The sequence below is a fragment of the Sarcophilus harrisii genome, chromosome 1, assembly GCF_902635505.1.
Source record: "Sarcophilus harrisii chromosome 1, mSarHar1.11, whole genome shotgun sequence".
In the NCBI taxonomy this organism is placed as follows: Eukaryota; Metazoa; Chordata; class Mammalia; order Dasyuromorphia; family Dasyuridae; genus Sarcophilus; species Sarcophilus harrisii.
The window spans coordinates 42,094,443-42,113,677 of NC_045426.1; the positions used below are offsets into that span (position 1 = coordinate 42,094,443).

General features: G+C 35.5%; 1 protein-coding gene across 5 annotated transcripts in view; it reads left to right on the plus strand.

Annotated features, from left to right (window-relative positions):
* The window catches only part of CNTN4 (contactin 4), a 1,178,424-nt gene that overhangs the window by 1,072,421 nt on the left and 86,768 nt on the right, over positions 1-19,235 (plus strand). For all 5 annotated transcript variants that reach the window (XM_031954124.1, XM_031954148.1, XM_031954139.1 and 2 more), the window contains one exon: positions 15,572-15,699. In XM_031954124.1, coding sequence (XP_031809984.1) covers positions 15,572-15,699 — 128 coding nt within the window. The remainder of the gene's footprint in view (positions 1-15,571; positions 15,700-19,235) is intronic.

A 19,235-nucleotide genomic window follows, 5' to 3' on the forward strand; every position in this document is an offset into this window, starting at 1 on the left:
CACAACAGTTCTAAAGGAAGTGCCTCAGAGAGTTAATATTCACAATCACAAAGGGAATAGAGCTAAGACCCCTGTCTTAGAGGGTCAAGAGAGGCAAAACAGTAAGCCTCATTTGCTTGTATATGGAGACTTTAATAGCACTTATTCTCCAGGAATATTCTGTGAATCAAAAGACATGACACATTTAATATTTCTTCCAAACTTTAAAGCATTGTATCAATGCTACAATACAATGTACCAAAGCAATCAGTGTCCCTTAGAAGTTATGATTAGCTCTCCAGTCACTCTGATCTATATCTGGCCACCAGCCCCAGACAGCTCTGGAGGGGAAAGTGAGGCAGGTGACTTTGCACAGCCCTCCTTACTTAAATCCAATTCACTTACATGTCATGGCATCCCCTCCCTGATGTCATGGTCCTCTTCGAGAAATAAGAACAAACAGCAACAACCAGTTAGAGTCTAGATATGAAATAAAAAGTTCAATGAAATAGATGTGCAATATGGAAGACCCATTGAGGCACATATTTCTCTCATCAGCCAGGTGACATCTGGAGATGGATGGAGCATAGCGAAGGCCTCCCTGTTTTGCTGGATGAGCTATAGCTGCTTTTTTTTTCAGAATTCACTACATAAAGTAATGAAAATGCATAACCAGCACCTACTTTTAAATCAACTAATTTATGAAATCATTATGTTCTGTGGTAAATATATGTTAGCATCAGAACAATTTAAAGAAATGCCATGTTAATCCACCAAAAATAATCATTTTTGATTCTTTTTTTCTTCCATATTTTATTATGCATGAGGGAAAATTAAATTCTTGTGTCAAACGTATTACACCCAGTATGTTTTAGAATATACATTGCTTAATCGCTGCTGTGGTTTTTAAAGATTTCAATTAGGTTTCAAATTTTAAAAAAATGAAAGATACCATGACAGCTTTGCTGTATTTTTTCAAAGCAATTTTTCTTTCTATACAGCAATTTCTGAATAGGCATACAGGTCACTTTTCATGTTGTTATGTATCTGTATTTAAGCCAACTCAATAATTATGCCTCATTTTTAGAGAAAAAAAGGTAAAAGTACATAGTGCAGTGAAGACAAAGGTGGGTGATCATGAATGACATCTCTTTAATTTTCAGTATATATGGTGATGGGGCAAAAGAGAATCTTCTTGAACATATAAATGTTTATTCAAGCAATCCAAGGAGTAATTTTAAGAGAAAAAATATGTGTTTGTCTTGCCCAGAATATCACGGGTTTTGTTTCAGTAGTGTAAACCTACTTTGCAGAAATCATGGTGAGAAAGATTTGCTTGGCCACAAAAACATCTTCCTGGTCCTTCTTCCCACCAGAAGATTCATAAGAAGTAAATGAAATCTGCCTTCTTTATAGCTTCTGTGTGATAGATTTGTAGTTACCCTGAGTGAGTGAATGTTTTCATGTCTGCAGTATGAGGTTATATAAACTCCTGTACACACAATGTTAAACGTAAATTGGATCAGTTAAACAAATAGGAGTTTATTTCCCCTGTCTGATAAGTGTTTCAGATTCGGGCACCTGTCTCTGAAACCAGACTTTTTTTTCAGACAAGTTGAAATCTAGAGGTTGTTCTGTGATACATTAAACTGAAATCTTACCACCAAAAGCAAATTATCTGTTGAAGAACTTTGTCACCAGGGTCTCTCTTCAATAGGGATGTCAATTTCTGCCACAAAGGCTTTACATGGGAGGATCAATGGCAGGTTTATCTGAAATTGCCTCTGAGTGTATTTCTTCAGTTGACATTCATTTAAATTCTTGATCTAATCCATCTCTTCTTGTAAGAGGGAAAAAGAATCATCTTCTAAGTGAAATCAAAGTTAAGGATATTTTTCTAAAGTAACCAAAATGAGCAACTTTCCATTGATAGGTTGGGGACTAACTAATATTAAGAAATGGTCTTTCTTTTATACCATAAATGAAAATATTCTTACCCTAGTTATACATCAACATTCTTACAGAATAAAAACGTAAATAGTATTTTACAAAACGAAGTTTGTTCATCTATACTGCCAAAAAATAAATGGGAAAACAAAAGGAATATATAATTAATTTAATTAAGGTTACTATTCAACCTAGATAATTCAGCCTAAAAATGTCCTCCTATCCCATGAATCAAGCAAGGTTTTATTTGAATAATCAGGCATTTGCTCTTACTCTCCATGGACAGATATCCATCCTATGCCAATGCAATTAAATAGTATCTCTATCTCTTTGTTTCTAAAATGCAAAATGTGCTGCAATCTGAACACACTCAAGAGGCAACATGTAATTGCCTATGTAAAAGGTTGATGTTTATTCTTCAGATTATTTTGTTCCATGTGTCATTCCTGTATAGGGTATAATACTTCATTATCCAGAGACTGATTTGATAGATCAATGGTCTGCAAAGTGGGACTCCCCTGAGGAATTATGGCATAACTTCAGATGGGCAATGGCCTGACTCCAATCTTTGCGTGATCAACCATTTAAGGAGTATTAAGACAATTTGCCATCCCTCCTTGTAATATACAATTACTTGGGCTTATATTTGAAATAATGACATCTATCCTTTTCCCTCAACATTCATTCTGTCCTAGAGGAATTTATGATCAAAGAAGAATTAGAGAACATTATAAAAGACAAAATGGACAATTTTGATTACATTAAATTAAAAAGGTTTTGCACAAACAAAACCAACAGAAACAAGATTAAAAGGGAAAAAAAATTACAGCCAGTGTTTCTGATAAAGGTCTTATTTCTAAAATATATAAAGAACTGTGTCAAATTGATGAGAAGACAAGTCATTCCCCAATTGATAAATGGTCAAAGGATATGAACAGGCAATTTTAAGATGATGAAATTAAAGCCATTTATAGTCATATGAAAAAATGCTCTTAAATCACTATTGATTAGAGAAATGCAAATTAAAACAATTCTGAGGGACACCTCACACCTTTCAAATTGGCTAAAATGACAGGAAAAGATAATGTTAAATGTTGGTGGAGTTGTAAAATGATCCAACCGTTCTGGAGAACAATCTAGAACTATACTCAAAGGGCTATTAAAAACTGAGCATACTCTTTGACCTCTATTGGGTCTGTATATCAAGGAAATCTTAAAGAAGGAAAAGGGACCCACATGTGCTAAAATGTTTGTAGCAGCTCTTTTTGTGGTAGCAAAGAATTGGAAAATAAGTAGATACCCATCAATTGGGGGATAGCTGAATAAGTTCAGAGTAAATGAGGATAATGGAATATTATTGTTCTATAAAAAATGGTGAAAAAGCTGATTTTCGAAAGGCCTGGAAAGATTTACACAAACTGATGCTGAGCAAAACAAGCAGAAGCAGGGATACAGTGTACACAGTAATAACAAGAAGTGTGATGTTTAACTATGAAAGACTTAATTCTTCTCAACAGTTCGGTGATCCAAAGCAATCCCAGTAGACTTTGGACAGAAAATGCCATCTGCATCCAGAAAAAGAACTATGGAGATTGGATACAAATCAGTACATGCTATGTTCACTTTTTTTCTGTTTTCTCTCCCGTGGTTTTTTCTTTATGCTCTGATTTTTCTCTCCCAATATGATTCGTAATACAATGGTTATCAAAAATAAATAAATTTTTAAAAATTCCCTTCTGAATGCTACGAACTTCCCCCTTTCTGAATACGGATATTAGAAATGGGTACTTATTTCTGGATACTAAATAATTCTAATCTAACTTATTGGATTCCTATAGAAGTAGCTTACACAAAAAGAGAATTCTCTCTCATTGAGAAAATTACTACTCCTCCAGCATACTGCCCCTCTGTCCCACCAGATCCTTGTGGTTTTAGCAGGAGGCATCCTTCACAGGTATATTCTGTGCTTGTGACTAGTGAGTAATACTCACGTAACCTATTTTTATTCTGGCAGTGACAGAGTGGCACATGATCATAGAAATGCATGGTTCACACCAGATCACAGATTCTCTTATTTTACCTTTCCCCTCAAATGTACTCCTTCTTCCAGACTTCACCACTTCTGTCTACCTTTTTTCAGATTTTCAATTCAGATTTTCAATCTTTAAGGCACCTTCTGCTCCTCACTCTCAAATGATCTATCTAATTAGGTGCTGAACCATGTTGATTCTACTTCCATATTTGTTTCCTTCTGTCTATTCACACAGCCATCACCCCAGTCCAGCTTCTCACTGCACTATTGCAGTGGTTTCCCATTGATCTTGGTCTCTCATCCCTCTATTTCTTCCTCTACCAAAGTGCTTTTATTAAAGTACAACTTTGGGCTTGTCCATTTCCTTTACCAGGAGCGCCATATTGATTCTCAGATCAAATATTATTTAAAACATATATCATTATTATTAAATGTATGTTTTGTGTACATTTCATAATATATACATATATATTCGTGCAATGTATTATCATATATATTTTAAGTAATTATAATTATAAATAAATATGCATATATTGAGGAAAGTGTGACCAAAAGTTTTGAGACCACTGCTCTGTATTATAGATTATATATGTTCCTTCCTCTCCTTTCCTAATCTCACAATTCCACAACAAGTAGACTACTTCTGTGCACATCAGTCTTTCAGTAAGAACTTAGAAATCAAACTAAGACATGGCACTGTAAGCAAATCTGATTTGAAAGGGGAAAGGATTTTGTTAGAAAAGAGGCTGAAACTAATGACTATATAAAACGCATGGATTACGTGTGGATTTTAATTAGCTATGCTCTCCTGGGCCCTACCAACACTAAGGAATAAAACAAAAAAAAAATGGAAAAAAAGGTTTAGAGTGAGAGCATTAAGCCTGGCTCTGCTACTTCAGAAAAGTCAATCTACCTCTCTAGACTCAATTTTCTCATCTACAAAACAGGAAGATTGGATTAAATTATCTTCAAAGACACTTCTAGTTTTAAATTCTGAAATAATTAACTGAATTAATATTTTTAACATGATAGGGCAGCAAGGTGACACAGTGGATAAAGTGATGGACTTGGAATCAGGAAGATTCATCTTCATGAATTTAAATACAGCCTCAAGCACATACTGGTTTGAGTCACTTAACTCTGTTGTTCTCAGTTTCCTCATCTGTAAAATGAGCTGGAGAAGGAAATGGCAAACTGCTCCAATATCTTTGCAAAGAAAATAGCAAATTGGATCACAGAGTCAGACATGACTGTAATGACTGAACAGAAAAGGGAAAGAAGGAAAATTAGGAGGAGGGGGAGAGGAGGAAAAAATGAGAAGAAGAAAAGACTATTGGCAGGGAATGCTAGACCTTTGTTGCAGCAACATCATGATGGTAGTTACAATAGTAATAGTACTGACAGTAACTTAAAGAAAGGAAAGCTAAGGCAACTATGTGGTAGTAGGAAATTACAGAGTCGGCACCTTTTGTTATCAGTTCCTAGTGCCCCCAGAAGGAAAAATCAGCATTTTTAAAGGTCCCGTTTCCCCCCTTCTGGCTTTGATTTACTAGACTGACAAGGTCAGTTCTTCAATAGCTATAACCCAAAGCCTCATTTTAAGAAACAGAGATTCAATTTATCTCATAATTCCACCTATGTTCCCAGTCTCTGTGGATCCAGGTGACAGCCAGAGACCAAATGCTTTTGAATTCTATAGATAATTTCCTGCCTGCTGTAAATGAAATGAAGTCTCTCTCAATAGGAAAAAAAAAAAAGTTCTGTGTCACATCTTTATTTTTACCAGTTGATACCTTATCATTTTTGGCTCTTCTCTGATGCTATCAATGATTAAAAAATAGCCTGCAGGTAGGTCAGTACTAACCTATTCTGAACTAGGAACAAATTTACATTTTCAATTCTTCTTATCTAATATAATCAGTATCCATGGGTATTAGAAACAGCTCTGCATTCCATAGTTAATAGTTTCAGGTCAACAAATGGGGAAATTTAAGAAAAAAAATGGAGCCCATAATAAGGATCTAAAAAATCTCCGTTTGCCCTATAATCGCTAAGGGAAAAAGAATAGCTAAATAAAAATATGAGTACCTGGTAATCATGGGAATAAAATTTAGGAAAGCCTTAATTGAAAGATCAGGATGTGTATACCCTACTCTTGTAAGGGGAGAAAGAACAAAAAATAGAAAGGAAAAAGGAGGGGAAAGTAAATGTCTTAGTGTTGGCTTTGAATGAAACTAAGGAATTCCTTGATTTCTTTCTAGTTTATATCCAAGAATAAGTGCTTGTTTTACAAATATCTTTTGGCTCATGGAATCCCACAAAAGCATATGGAAAACTGCAAATCAAATCATGTTTTCAGCTTTTCTAAGAAATAAAATGAAGTCAGTTGCATATATCTTAAGATAGTCTGTTTTCACATACTTGAACTTGTGTGATGATTTCTATGCCATATTTATATTGTTTTTAAGATGTCTGATTTTAAGATACCTGATAATTTATGATAACTATGATTTCATTGTCATGATAACTAATGATAATAGTGATTGATGACCTTTATATAGCATCTTGAGGTTTGCAAAGCACTGTATTACATATATATATATATATATATGTATATGTGTGTGTGTGTGTGTGTGTGTGTGTGTGTACACATATAGATAATATAGATATAAAATCTCACAACAACTTTATGGAATAATTTCTATTACTATCCCTATTTCAAGAAAAGAAAAAAGAGTCTGTGAGAAATTAAATAATTTGACCAGGAACATACAGCTAGTAAATTTCTACATCAGAATTTGACTCAAATCTTCTTGACTATCAGTCTAGCACTCTATGCATTGTGTGGTCTCTGGTTGATGCTTTTAGAAGGTTTCTTGCAGCAGAGCCGGGGTGAGCAGTACAGAGGTGTCAAACATGCAGCCGAGCAGACCATTGTGGTCAGTAGCACTCCAGGTATCAGAATAAAATGTAATTGGGGATATTTAACAAAAATATTTTAATATAATAAATTTTAAATATAAATAACAGGTTTTGTTTATATGTGGGCTACCAAGCATATATGGACTAGCAAGGATCCATATTATAAATGATTTGGTGATCCCTATTTCTCTTTGTATTTGACATCACTGGATTAGGGTAATAAGAGCTTAAATGACTAAGCAGAATCACATAACCAAAGTTAAGAGGGAACATGTAGAGGTCCCTGGTGATAGAAAAATCAGAGTAGAACAACCTAATTTGGGACTCTGAGGGCCAAGAGGCATTGTGGGTATATTTTTAGTAGATTTCCAGGACAGGAAATGCAAAAGTAGGGAGATGATTGATTTTATTCAGGACTGTCTTTGCCCTGGGTTAGAACCTTTATGGTTTATTTTTTTTAGATCTACAAAAGTACCATCTGGTACATTAAAGGGGTAAGAGTTAAAGCTCATTCCCAAGTGTTCAGCATACTTTTATGGAGGAAGGAAACTCAACATAAGTACCACCTCATTTCCTAGGTTTCAGTTGGCAACATTGCACAAATTTTAGTCAATTATTTTGTAAATAGGAATATAATTAACTCTTTGAAAACTATTTTTGCCAAGTTGTGTAAAATTTTGGAAAGCTGAGAATGATCATTGTGGTAATCAGGATTTGATCATGACTATTTTTGTCAGTACATCTGCTCTCTGGAAAATAATCAGACAATGTTTATTGAACAATTTGTGTGTGTGTGTGTGTGTGTGTGTGTATGCACATGCATGTTGTGTACATGAAAAACATATCTGATCCTTCTTCCTCAGGATTGATTTAGTGTGACTTGTTTTTTATTATATTGACATGATGATCAGAAATAATACAAGAAATCAGACAGATATTTATCAAGGTTGACATTTGCCGGATTCAATGAAGAATTTTTATGAAGATGCTGGCAAATGACTGAGCCAAAGGATATAATCTTAAAGTGATATGGGAAAGATTTTGGTTGAGCATTATGAATAGAAATTCTTTAGTACTTAGAAGATTAGAGACAAGAATAATCACCTTTGTTGACCGAATTCTGGTCCTATTATGTAGTATGTTGTGCCCTTTTTGTAGGTGATGAGACTAGTCTTAAGAATTTATTAAGAATGGAATTACCTGTTCAGATCTTGACTCCAGCTTCCATTTTCTGGACTCCTCCAACTAGTTCAATCACTAGCTGAATGATTCATATACAAATCATATTGTATAAAGTATTAATTAGTCTGTTAAACTCTCAATATGTTGTCTTTTGGGTAAGCCCAAACACCAGTGTTCAATTCCCCTCATAGTCACTTAATAGGGAGATAGTGAGATGTATACCTCCATACTTCTCTCTCACTCCAGAACCTGTGGATGTGCCCTATTTCTTAGTACCCAACACAACTAGTGGTGATCCTGCAGGTCTCGCTTAAGGCAATGTGGCCTTTCCAAAGAAGACTACTTGGGACTTAAGGCTCATTCCAAAAGCCTCACCACCATTTTTTCATCTCAAACATTTTTTTAAAATACATTCATTTAAATTTCTTTTTGTGATAAGCTTAGGAAAGATAATTGTTCACTCTTATCCAGCCACAATATTCCTTATTCAACCATAATAATCTTATTCCTTGAATTTTAGTCCTACTGTCTGTTACTTATCTCAAAAAAATAATTCTAGTCAACAACCTGATCCAAAGATTAGGGATCAGAAAGTCTAACATCAGTCTCTCTAACCTTCTGCCTCATTTCCAACAAATATCTTATCCACACTTCAAGATTCTTACCAAACACCAATAAAAAAAAAGTTCATTTAATTTGAAAATCTGTTCCCTTTTACATCACTAAAATGTGAAAGATAAAACATTTTCCCTACAGGGAATACATATCCTGAATCACCCAGATCTGTCCAATTAACAGGAAAGAAAGGACACAAACTCTATTTTGGCAGGGCACCATTCTCCTAATCTCTCTGTCAATTGAAAAGTATTTGTTAAACTTTTATTATGTGCCAGAATCGTGCTAGTTGTGCTGTGAATACAAATCTCAGCTCTGCCCTCAAGGAAGTTACAGTCTAATGTGGAAGAAGAAATAAAAAGAGGAAAAAAGAATAAATGATTTAGAAGAAAGAGCTACCCGGCTGGAGCATGATGGCTAAGTTCAGAGAATCAGGAAGGTCTTCTTTATAACAATTTACCAAAATAGAGTTCTTCCCAGAATTCACCAATTGGAAAGGGGATCCATAGGAATAGAATCAGGAAGCAGCTGACATAGGGTGGCTAAGTCTGAAGTCATGATGACTCAGTCCCTCTTTCAAACTTCTCACCTCAATTTTCTCACAATTTCCCACTTAGTAAGCCTTGGGCTGTGAGCTGGTAATGATTTTTTACCATGAGACTGTTCAACCTATGACCCAATTCATTTAGATCTTTAGTCACTCAAAGGTAAGGGTCTGAATTAGGGCCCTTCTAATAATATCCGATAATGAGAAAATCATCAGCCATAGGTCATAGATTCCAATTTAGGAGTAATGCTTAAAGGCAGGTGTTCCATAAAATGGTTTTATAGCATATACATCTTTGTCACAATCTTCCCTTGCAAAATATAATCATTTGTGAACAATCCTCCCTGACTATACAGGTGATGAGACAGAGCAAATGAGGTAATGAGGGAGATTATAGTCACTAAACCTGAAAGCATTTCAGTAGATATAAGCATGAGACAGTGGGGAAGGGTGAACAGTTGCCCTACTTAATAATAAGGGCCAGATACTGTCAATCATATATTGCCTTCAACCCCTCTAACCATTGTTTAACACCAAAAGTTTGTGATTATCTGGCTTTGACTGCCTATGTTCATCCTCTGCCCTAGAACACTTGGCATTTGGAAGTTAAACATTAAGTATTGCTTCCTGATTCTGTAGCTAAAAACAGTGTGCTTGGACTTGGCATCCACTCCCCATAACCGTGAATTCAATGTCATATCAGACCATCCTTCTCCACCTCCTGTTCTGGGGAAAATTCTGAGTTCAGAGATTTGTGGCTTAATATGTAAGTAACAGAAATGATCACATGATATATTTTAAAGGGAAAAATAGCTCATGAAGATGATCAGTCTTTAATGTATTTGTTAAGAGCTAGATGGTTGCCTGACCTAACTGTCTTCACAATGGTCCATAAAAATTGCCCACACGTTTTCCAGGAAGAAAGATGAGCTGCTTCAAACTGTACTTTCATGTGAACTCCAATAGTTGCTTATCTTAACACCATATCTTAACCAAATATAATTTCTAGGGTTTGAAGAACCCTACACTCCTCCCTGTGTCTCACTCCTTACAAGTATCCCAGGAGGAGGAGAAGAAGAAAATGGAAGAAGAAAAAGGAAGGGGGAAGAAGAAATGATAAAATCTCTGCTAGCCTATTATTCTGTAAGGATGTGGTGATTACTAGAGCAGAAGGACAACTCTTCAGTATTAGCCACCAGACCCAACTAGCAAAAAGGTGGCCCGAATGGCTCCAGTAAACTACAATTATGTCCTTTTGGTTCTAGTTACTGCAGTAGGGATCCAGGTTTCTTTTTACAGATAACTTTATTCTATGTGCTACCTGGCTTACCTAGAAATGAATTTGAGCCAAGACAAAAAAAAAATAACCTATCAAAGTCAGGTCAGTGTTCTCCACCTCCCTAATTCATAGGTTTTAATAGTGTATATCTTGCAACAGTAAAACCTAATCATTTCATTGTTCTATTTTAGATAGTAAAATACTCAGTCTCTACATGTTTTACAAATGAGGAAACTGAGACACTTAGTAATGAAGTGAATTGTCTGTGGCTCCATAGTTATTCCATTTCAGAGCTGAACTGAACCTTGTTGCCCTCAGTAAGAGGTCACTGTTGCTTGACCTGTTGCTGCCTCATCCTCCCCAAAGTGACTTAAAACAGCAAGAGAAGACTCCCTAAAGACTATTTGGAAGCTCTTTCCAGTAGGCTGACATCAGAAAATTTGGCTCATTGTGCAAGACAACAGCATTCTAACTCTGATAGAAACTAAAATATATAGTCAACATTTTCTGCTCCCCTGAAATCTCACCAAATCATGGAGCATTTTAAGTTCTTTTAACCTCAGTTCTTGCAGCCCATTAAAAATGTATTGGATGACATATTTCAGAACAAAAATATGCTTAATAATGCCTCATTTAATGTGAACTTCTCATCTAGAAAGAACACTTTCAATGGAAATGCTTAAAATGGTCAATCAAGAGATTTTTTTATACCTAATTAGCGGTTTTTAAGACCCTCACTGATCTAAAATGAGGCTTCTCTTTGCTTAATAGGGAATGCATTTATACACACACACACACACACAACACACACACAAAACCTGAATGATTTTGTTAAAAAACTTTGAGCTTGCATTAAAAATTCATTTCAGTGCATCATCAAGGCAAAGAGATGGCACTGGATTCTTGAAAGCTGTGCCATATTGGAACCCAAATTATAGCAAGACCTACCAAACTGGGAAGCATTTAAGTATGGTCATGATGTCAGATTGGGCAGCCATCACCAGAAGGCTAGCCTAATGAAGTTTCAAGAGGCTTCTGCCACAGGAAGAATAAAATCTATAAATATAGCTACTCTTAAATATGAGTCATTAAAGCCATAAGGTGGTTGTAATCTCTGTACACTGAGGAACTCAATGTCACACAAAATGATGAATTCTTCAGATACCCCAATACTATATCCTGACCTCAAGCATTAAGGAAATGAAAGTTACTTAATCTAATATGAGGAGAGTAGAAATAATGATACACTTGGAATAATGGAAACACAATTGAATTCTGGCTCTAAGTGTCTTTAGACAAGTCACTAAACTGCCTTCAAGTTTTTTATCTATAGAATGAGAAGTTTGGTCTAGAGCGCTAACACTCATTGTTATTCAGTCATGTCCAACTCTTTGTGACCCCATATGGGGTTTTATTGACAGACATACTGGAGTGGTTTACCATTTCCTTCTCTGGCTCATTTTACAGAGGAAGAAATTGAGGAAGACAGAGTTAAGTGATTTACCCAGAGCCATACTAGTTTCTTGTCTAAGATCATATTTGGACTCAGGTTTTCCTGAGTCCAGACCTGGTGCCCTATCCACTGTATCATTTAGCTGTCCTGTTTACACAGTACTTTGAGGTTATCAAAGTTCTTTACATATTATTTCATCTGATGCTCACAACTATATAGGGTATGTGCTATAATGAGTGGTGTTCTGATAAACGCTTAACAACTCTAAAAATAAAAATGTATGCAGGATACAATTTAAGTTTAATCTTCATATTTAATATTTGCATTACTTCTCTAAGCCTAGACAGTGAACAAAACAATAAACTGATCCCTGATGTAAAACATTTGCCAATTTCTGAGATGTAAATGCCAACTGTGAAAATTTCACAAAGGACTACAAAGCATTTATGTGTATTATCTCATTTGATCCATACAACAACCTTATAAAATAGGCTTTTTATTCTTCAGTTTCCTTATGAGAAAGCTGAGATGGATGTGAATATTTTAGGATCATAGTTAGTTCTGAAGCAGTTTGAAATTTCATCTCCGTGGCCCCACTTAAGTCCATGACAATATATAAGTTCTCTCCTATCTTAAAATCCCATCTTAAAATCAACAATCCTTTGTTTCATATGTGCAGTATATTTAAATATAAACCATAAGATTTGGACCCAAATGGGTTTTTTTTAAATCACTTGATTAAAACCCCCATTTCATACATGAAAAAAAACAGGTTCAAAAAGGCTGTGGTTGATGTGGAATGTCACAATCAGTAAAGTCAGTAACCAGGACTGACCCTAGACCCACTGCTTTTCCTAGATCCAAGCTGGCTCCCATAAATCCCTTGAAATCTGCCATCAACCAATCATGCAATAAGCATTTGTTAGATGCCCCCCATTTGGCAGGCATTGTAATAGGTGCTAAGGATCCAAAAGTGAAAAAATCCCTTTCCTTAAGGTGGTTGGTTGGTTGTTCATACTGGAAGAGGACCAAAATGACATCACTATGTTACAGTTGAGTAAATCACCATGTTAAAGTTGAGTTACATTGCGTCCAGCTGTGACTGATCAGACCAATATAAGCTCAGAATGCTCTGCCATGAGTTGGACACAAATAGTCCCTATGAACATTTGAGGTAGCTGCTCTAATTTTGCACATTTCAACTTTTTGGGGGACTAATTTATTCTGCTTTGCTCATAGAGCACAGCACCTTCTCTGATGAGGGCACACCATGCTGAGTGGTCCTGCCAGTGTCTCCCATGTCATACAATTGATTCTAAAGTTCTTAAGAGAGACCTTGAGAATGTCCTTGTTTAGCTTTTTCTGAACACCTTGTGAACGCTTGCCCTGTTTTGAGTTTTCCATAAAATAATCTTTTTGGCAAGTGTACATTTGGCATACAAACAATTGTGGCCAGCCCAAAGAGCTGTGCTCTCTGCCATAAAATTGGAGTGCTTGGCAGTTTAGTTCGAGAAAGGACCTCAGTGTCTGGTATCTTATCCTGCCAGTGATCTTCAGAATCTTCCTAAGACAATTTAAATGAAAGAGATTCAGTTTCCTGGCATGGTGCTGGTATACTGTCCAGATTTCACAGGCATAACAAACATGAGAATGATAATAATGAGCAAGTAAAAAAAACCTCTAAAAGTCTATGTCTTTATCTAAAATGTTTATATATCTGATTTAATTTTGCCTCATTTTACTTTTGGCAAGACAATCGGGGTTGTCACTTTCCCGAAGTCATACGTTGCCTCACTTTTTAAGGAACTAATTGATTGCTAATAATAATAATTCATGTCCAGTGCAGAGAAAAGCTCCAGGCAAAGGATATGATTTATATACTTCAAGAGTTCTGCTACCTCCTCAATGTGGGCTATTCTTTCCTTTGATGTAGTCCACCCTTTTTATTCAGTGTGAATGTTACCCACACAATCCATCATGACGGTGTGGATATGGCTATGGACATGGATATGCCCACAGGCTATTACAAACTTTGGCAGTTGGAGATAAATTCTTATAGGTTCTACCAAGTCTTCAAGTAGGATCCTAGCAAGACACTGAGGCCTAATCAGCAAAGCCTTCTCAATATGTCAGTAGTAAAAAATGAACCTTAAATTTCTAATTTATACTAATGACATCCTCTGCTCCCCTCTCATGTTCTTGGTACAAGGACAAATGTCCAGGCTTGTCCTTTTCCCTTGTTCATTTTAAACATAGAAGACAATTAAAGTGGCTCAAGAAAATCTAAAAATAAATAAATAAATATCTGAGGACTTTTGGCAAAAAAAAAAAAAATAGTAAAAGATGGCAGCCCCTCAAAAATGTTGAACCTTGAGTTGTTTTAGTAGAGACATGGCATCTGAGAATAAGAGAAGTGACAGTTTCTGTTTTCTGCTCTGGTCTTCACCCCACCTACAGTATTGAGCTCAGCCATGGGTGCCTAATATCAATCTAAATTACACATTGTCAGGGAGAATGGGGAGGTCATAATGAGGAAGGACTTTTATACTCATACTACATGAGGACCAGCTAAAAAGTGGATTTTTCTAGAGACTTTTGTAGAAAAGACTCCAAAAGGACATGATACCTATCCTGACATATTTGAAAGGTTGTCAAGGTAGAGAGCTTACATTTAGGATCATAGTTTCAGGGCTGAAAGGCTTCTTCAAGACCATTAAGATTAAACTCTTCATTTTACACATGAGGAAAGTGAGTCAGAGAACTCTTATTGACCTCAGAAGGAAGAATTAGAAAAATGAGTATACATTGCAGAGAAGCAAGTTTAGGCCCAATGGCAGGGGGAGAGGGAGGTCTCTAATCCTAAAATTACAATTATCCAAAAGTTATTTTGGGACAAAGAAGAAGTATTCCCTCACAAAAGGAAGAGGGCTCAAGCAAAAGCAGGATAATTATTTCAGTTTAGCTCAAAGACCATTAAGAACCTTTTATAGCTAAGTCTCCATTAGTGTGAATAATGAATCCTCTTGAAGTGGTCATATTATCTGAATTCACACTGCATATTTCCATTCAGTTGGAACCAATGACTGTGTTTTACATAATTATAGCTTCAAATAGTGCAAACTAGAAGACATGTAACACTTCAGATAATTCATTATTCACACTAATGGGTTAATGGTTGGAGGGGTTAATTTTATATGTATGAAACTGTATTAAATGTTTTGCATACAAAATTTAGAATGAAATAGGCCCCACATTCTACTGGGTCCATATAAAAAGTATACAGACCAGGAAACAAAAGATAATTTTAGGAGGGGGAGAGCATTACCCACTCATAAAATGGGCAGTACCACATGATTTGTGAAGCATATTGTATAGGGATATGTTGTTTAAGTGTGGGTTAGACTAAGTAGCCTTTAAAGCACATTTCAATTCTGTAATTCTGTGATTCTTGGACCAACTCAGGTAAGTATGAGCAGATATCACTGGTAGGCTAGATATTGGATGATTAATCCCATGACCATGGCAACCAAGCAAAAATTTACAATTTGAAAAGTCACATTTCCACTTGGGTAGTTGGAATACCATTACCGATTTTTATCTTTATTTTATTTTCAGAATTACTTTTTCTGAAGATGGAAGCCTTAGAATCATGAATGTGACAAAGTCCGATGCTGGGAGTTACACTTGTATTGCAACTAATCATTTTGGAACTGCTAGCAGTACCGGAAACTTGGTGGTAAAAGGTAAAATGGCTAAACTTTAAATGGCATTATTTTTACTAATGTATAATATTTCATTATGTCAAGTACTGTGATTTTCTGCATGGGGAAAATTCTCCTAGTATGGAAACTCTCTCCAGTGACACAGACCACAACTAATCTATATTGTATACCCTAAGTGAGTTGCCTATGGCTAAAACAGATTAAGTGACCTGCCTGTGGTCATACAACCAGTAAGTATCAAAGGCATCATGGGCTTATCTAAGAAGAGACACTTCTTATAAGGTAAAGAAATTCTCTAATTTATATTAGTCTATAGATGCCCCCATGGTGATAAATTAACCCATCACAGAAAACATAGCATGATTAATAATTCTGAGGGAAATGCTGGTTCTGACTATGATCAAAATATTATCTTACTCTGGAATCATCCAGTAGAATTGTAAGCTATACAATATAACTCATAGTATTGTAACTAATGTTATTTTCTATCCTTTAATTAAATGTCTTACTATTCTCTATGGAACTGAAGTTCGTGTCTAGGAATAGACTCTACTAACAAATTAAAAACATAAAATTTGAATACTATATTCAATGGACTTGTTTTAAACGGTGGAATTTATATTTTTAAAAAATAACTACTCTGATTATTCTAAGTTAAAGATACAGATTATTATACTAATAAAATTTTCAATCCCCCCTGTGCTGTGCTGTAGTTTTAGTCAACGGTTCCTGTCAATTTTACCCTATAGTTTATGGAAATGGAATGGAAATGTTTATGAAAATGTTCTCCCTACTCATATTCCTTACAGCTTGGTATAATAGTCATTCACATTTATATAGAACTCTGGTTTAAGGTGCACTTTCTTCCCAGCAACTCAACAAATATTTATTAAGCACTTACAAAGTGAGGCACTGTGCGAAGATCTGGGGATACAAAAAAAAACCTGTTCCTCCTCTCTAAAGAGGGAGACAATAATTGAATATATATACTATATGCACAGTGTAAATAAATGGAAGATAAGATAGCAGCTAGATGGTGATTAGTAGCAACATTATTATGGTCATATTGTTTGTATCATCACAAATGAGATCATCTTGACTATTTATTTCCATGAGAGTAAAGTCATAGAACTGTGTTTTCTTTAAAGAACCCAAAGCCAGATATCTCAGAAGTCTAGAAGCTTCTGAACAACAATCCTCAGCAATCACCATGAGCACAAGACACAAGTCAACTCATTTGTAGATAGGCAAAGAAGAGTAGAAAGAAATATTGCTTGATTTTGGAGTCAAGTTTAAGTTCTAGCTCCAGTGAATTTTATTCTTGATTTCTTCTCCCTCAGGATGAATTTGTGTCAAAAAGGAGAGCCCTCTTTAATTTCCTTCAAGACAGAAGCAGGGACACTATGTACACATAACAAACTCAGACAGCAGATGACCTGACATCAAATGCTTTAATGTGCCCCCAAACTGCCATTTTAGCCACAGCCCTACTCAGTTTACAGAGAAGTGGTTTTCAATTACTTTCTGGTAATATTTGAAGATGGAGTTTCAATCCTTATCATTTGCTGTACTTGTCACTTGAACAAGTTCTGTGTTGGGTATCAATAAACAGGCCAGGAATGAGAAGGTTTTCACATGACAGCCTATTGCTGCAAAAGCTACTCTGTGCAAAAAGCCCCTTCCCACCAGAAGTCCTGATGGCATCCCAACTCCAAGCCTTCTCAGGGAACAAAACACTAATAACCTTGAAAGAAAGTAGACCATATTCAATCTGGGTGGGCCATATCAGTAATAAAGAAGAAAAAAAGGACTTGTATAAATAATTTCAACAACACATCCAGAATAACCTGGTTTCTAGTTGCCTAAAAGCTAATGGGCAAGGAGAGGAGCCCAAGTTTGAGAAATAATTTTAGTCTATAAATTATTGTTTTCAATCTAGAAACTTTGTAAAACATGCTAAGAGCATTGCAATCTAAATTACATTGGCTTTAAAATTTATCAAGCCTCCTGTTTAACAAAGAGGCCTACCACCAAGTAACAGGTAAGAATTGTGACAGGGTTTCTAAAATCATTAATATGTAAGATGCACAATCAGACCAATTAAATATTATAAAATGCAGGAAAGGTTAATCCAGGGAGCAAATAGAGCCTGGATGTTTATGTATCATTTCTCTTTGGAAGACCTGGGCAGGATCCTTAGATAATTTTCCAGACAGCCTGCCCTCTAGACACCATCACAGAACTCAGCCCCACTATAGCCTCCTTTACAGATGCTCTATAATTATATTTTATATATATAATATAAATTATATTGTAATTATATATTATAATATTGAATATTGATACACTTGGTACAAGGATTCAAATATATGTACCTACATATATATTATATAAGTATCTATATAAGAAGTTTTATAAATCTTTATAGGCAAACATCTTGTCTTGTATCAGTACCAGAGCCTTTTTATTTCTTTTCTTCATGAAATAGTCTAATTAATTAATTTATGTATTTATTTTGCAGAGGCAATTGGGATTAGGTGACTTGCCCAGGGAAGTGTTAAGTGTCTGAGGTCAGATTTGAACTCAGGTCCTCCTGATTTCAGGGCTGGTACTCTATCCACTATGCCACTTACCCGCCCCTAGTTTTGGTTAAGACTTTTCAGTAATGCTCAGTAGCTTATTGCTTCATTATGAAAATTAATACTACCATGTTAGCCCTAAGCAAAGTATGTTTCCCTGAGAAAAAATAAGACTTTGGCTAGCACAAGGAATATAGAGAGAAGTTGAATAAGTAGTAGTGGTAGAAGTATTGCATGAACCAGGAAAACGTGGGTCCCAATCTTATCTCTGACTCTTAATAATTGTATGATCGTAAGTCATGTAACTTCTCTGAGCCTCAGTTTCTCAGGATGTAAAAAAAGAGTAATAATTCCTGTAATAACTTTTACCAGGTTGTCACTGAGAAATGAAAAATGTATATAAATGAGAAAATGTGTATAAAATACTTGGGCAAACTTTAAAGCATTATAGCTATGTTATACCTAAAGTATTATATATATATATATATATATATATTATAGGTCAGATATATGGTGTATAGTATATATCAGATTATGGTATATAATCAATGTCAGATGTATGGTGTATAATACATGTGAGATTATGATACATATGTCAGATGTATGGTGAAAGGGACAGATCTGCGAATTTGTCAGTGTGCCTTGGTGTGGAAATTCCCTTAACTGATATAGACAGCAATTCATCTGTCCTATAAGCTTAGAAAGTTGCCTGGGGCACTGGGACAGTAACTATTATTACTTCAGTGCTCAAAATTCACCCTTATTGATGGCAATGAGCACTTTAGAAGCTTAGGAGGGCAGGAAGGGAGATAAGAAATGGTTGAATGTGGGCCTGGGTGGAAAGGCCCAATGATTAAGGCTAAATTTAGATCTCAGAATGTATGATTCATTTAGGACTTGACTCAGGGTGCTAAATTAAAGTCCCATTTTCCAAGGAGAACAGCTCATTCTTATTTTGTTATTCCAAGGTAAAAAAAA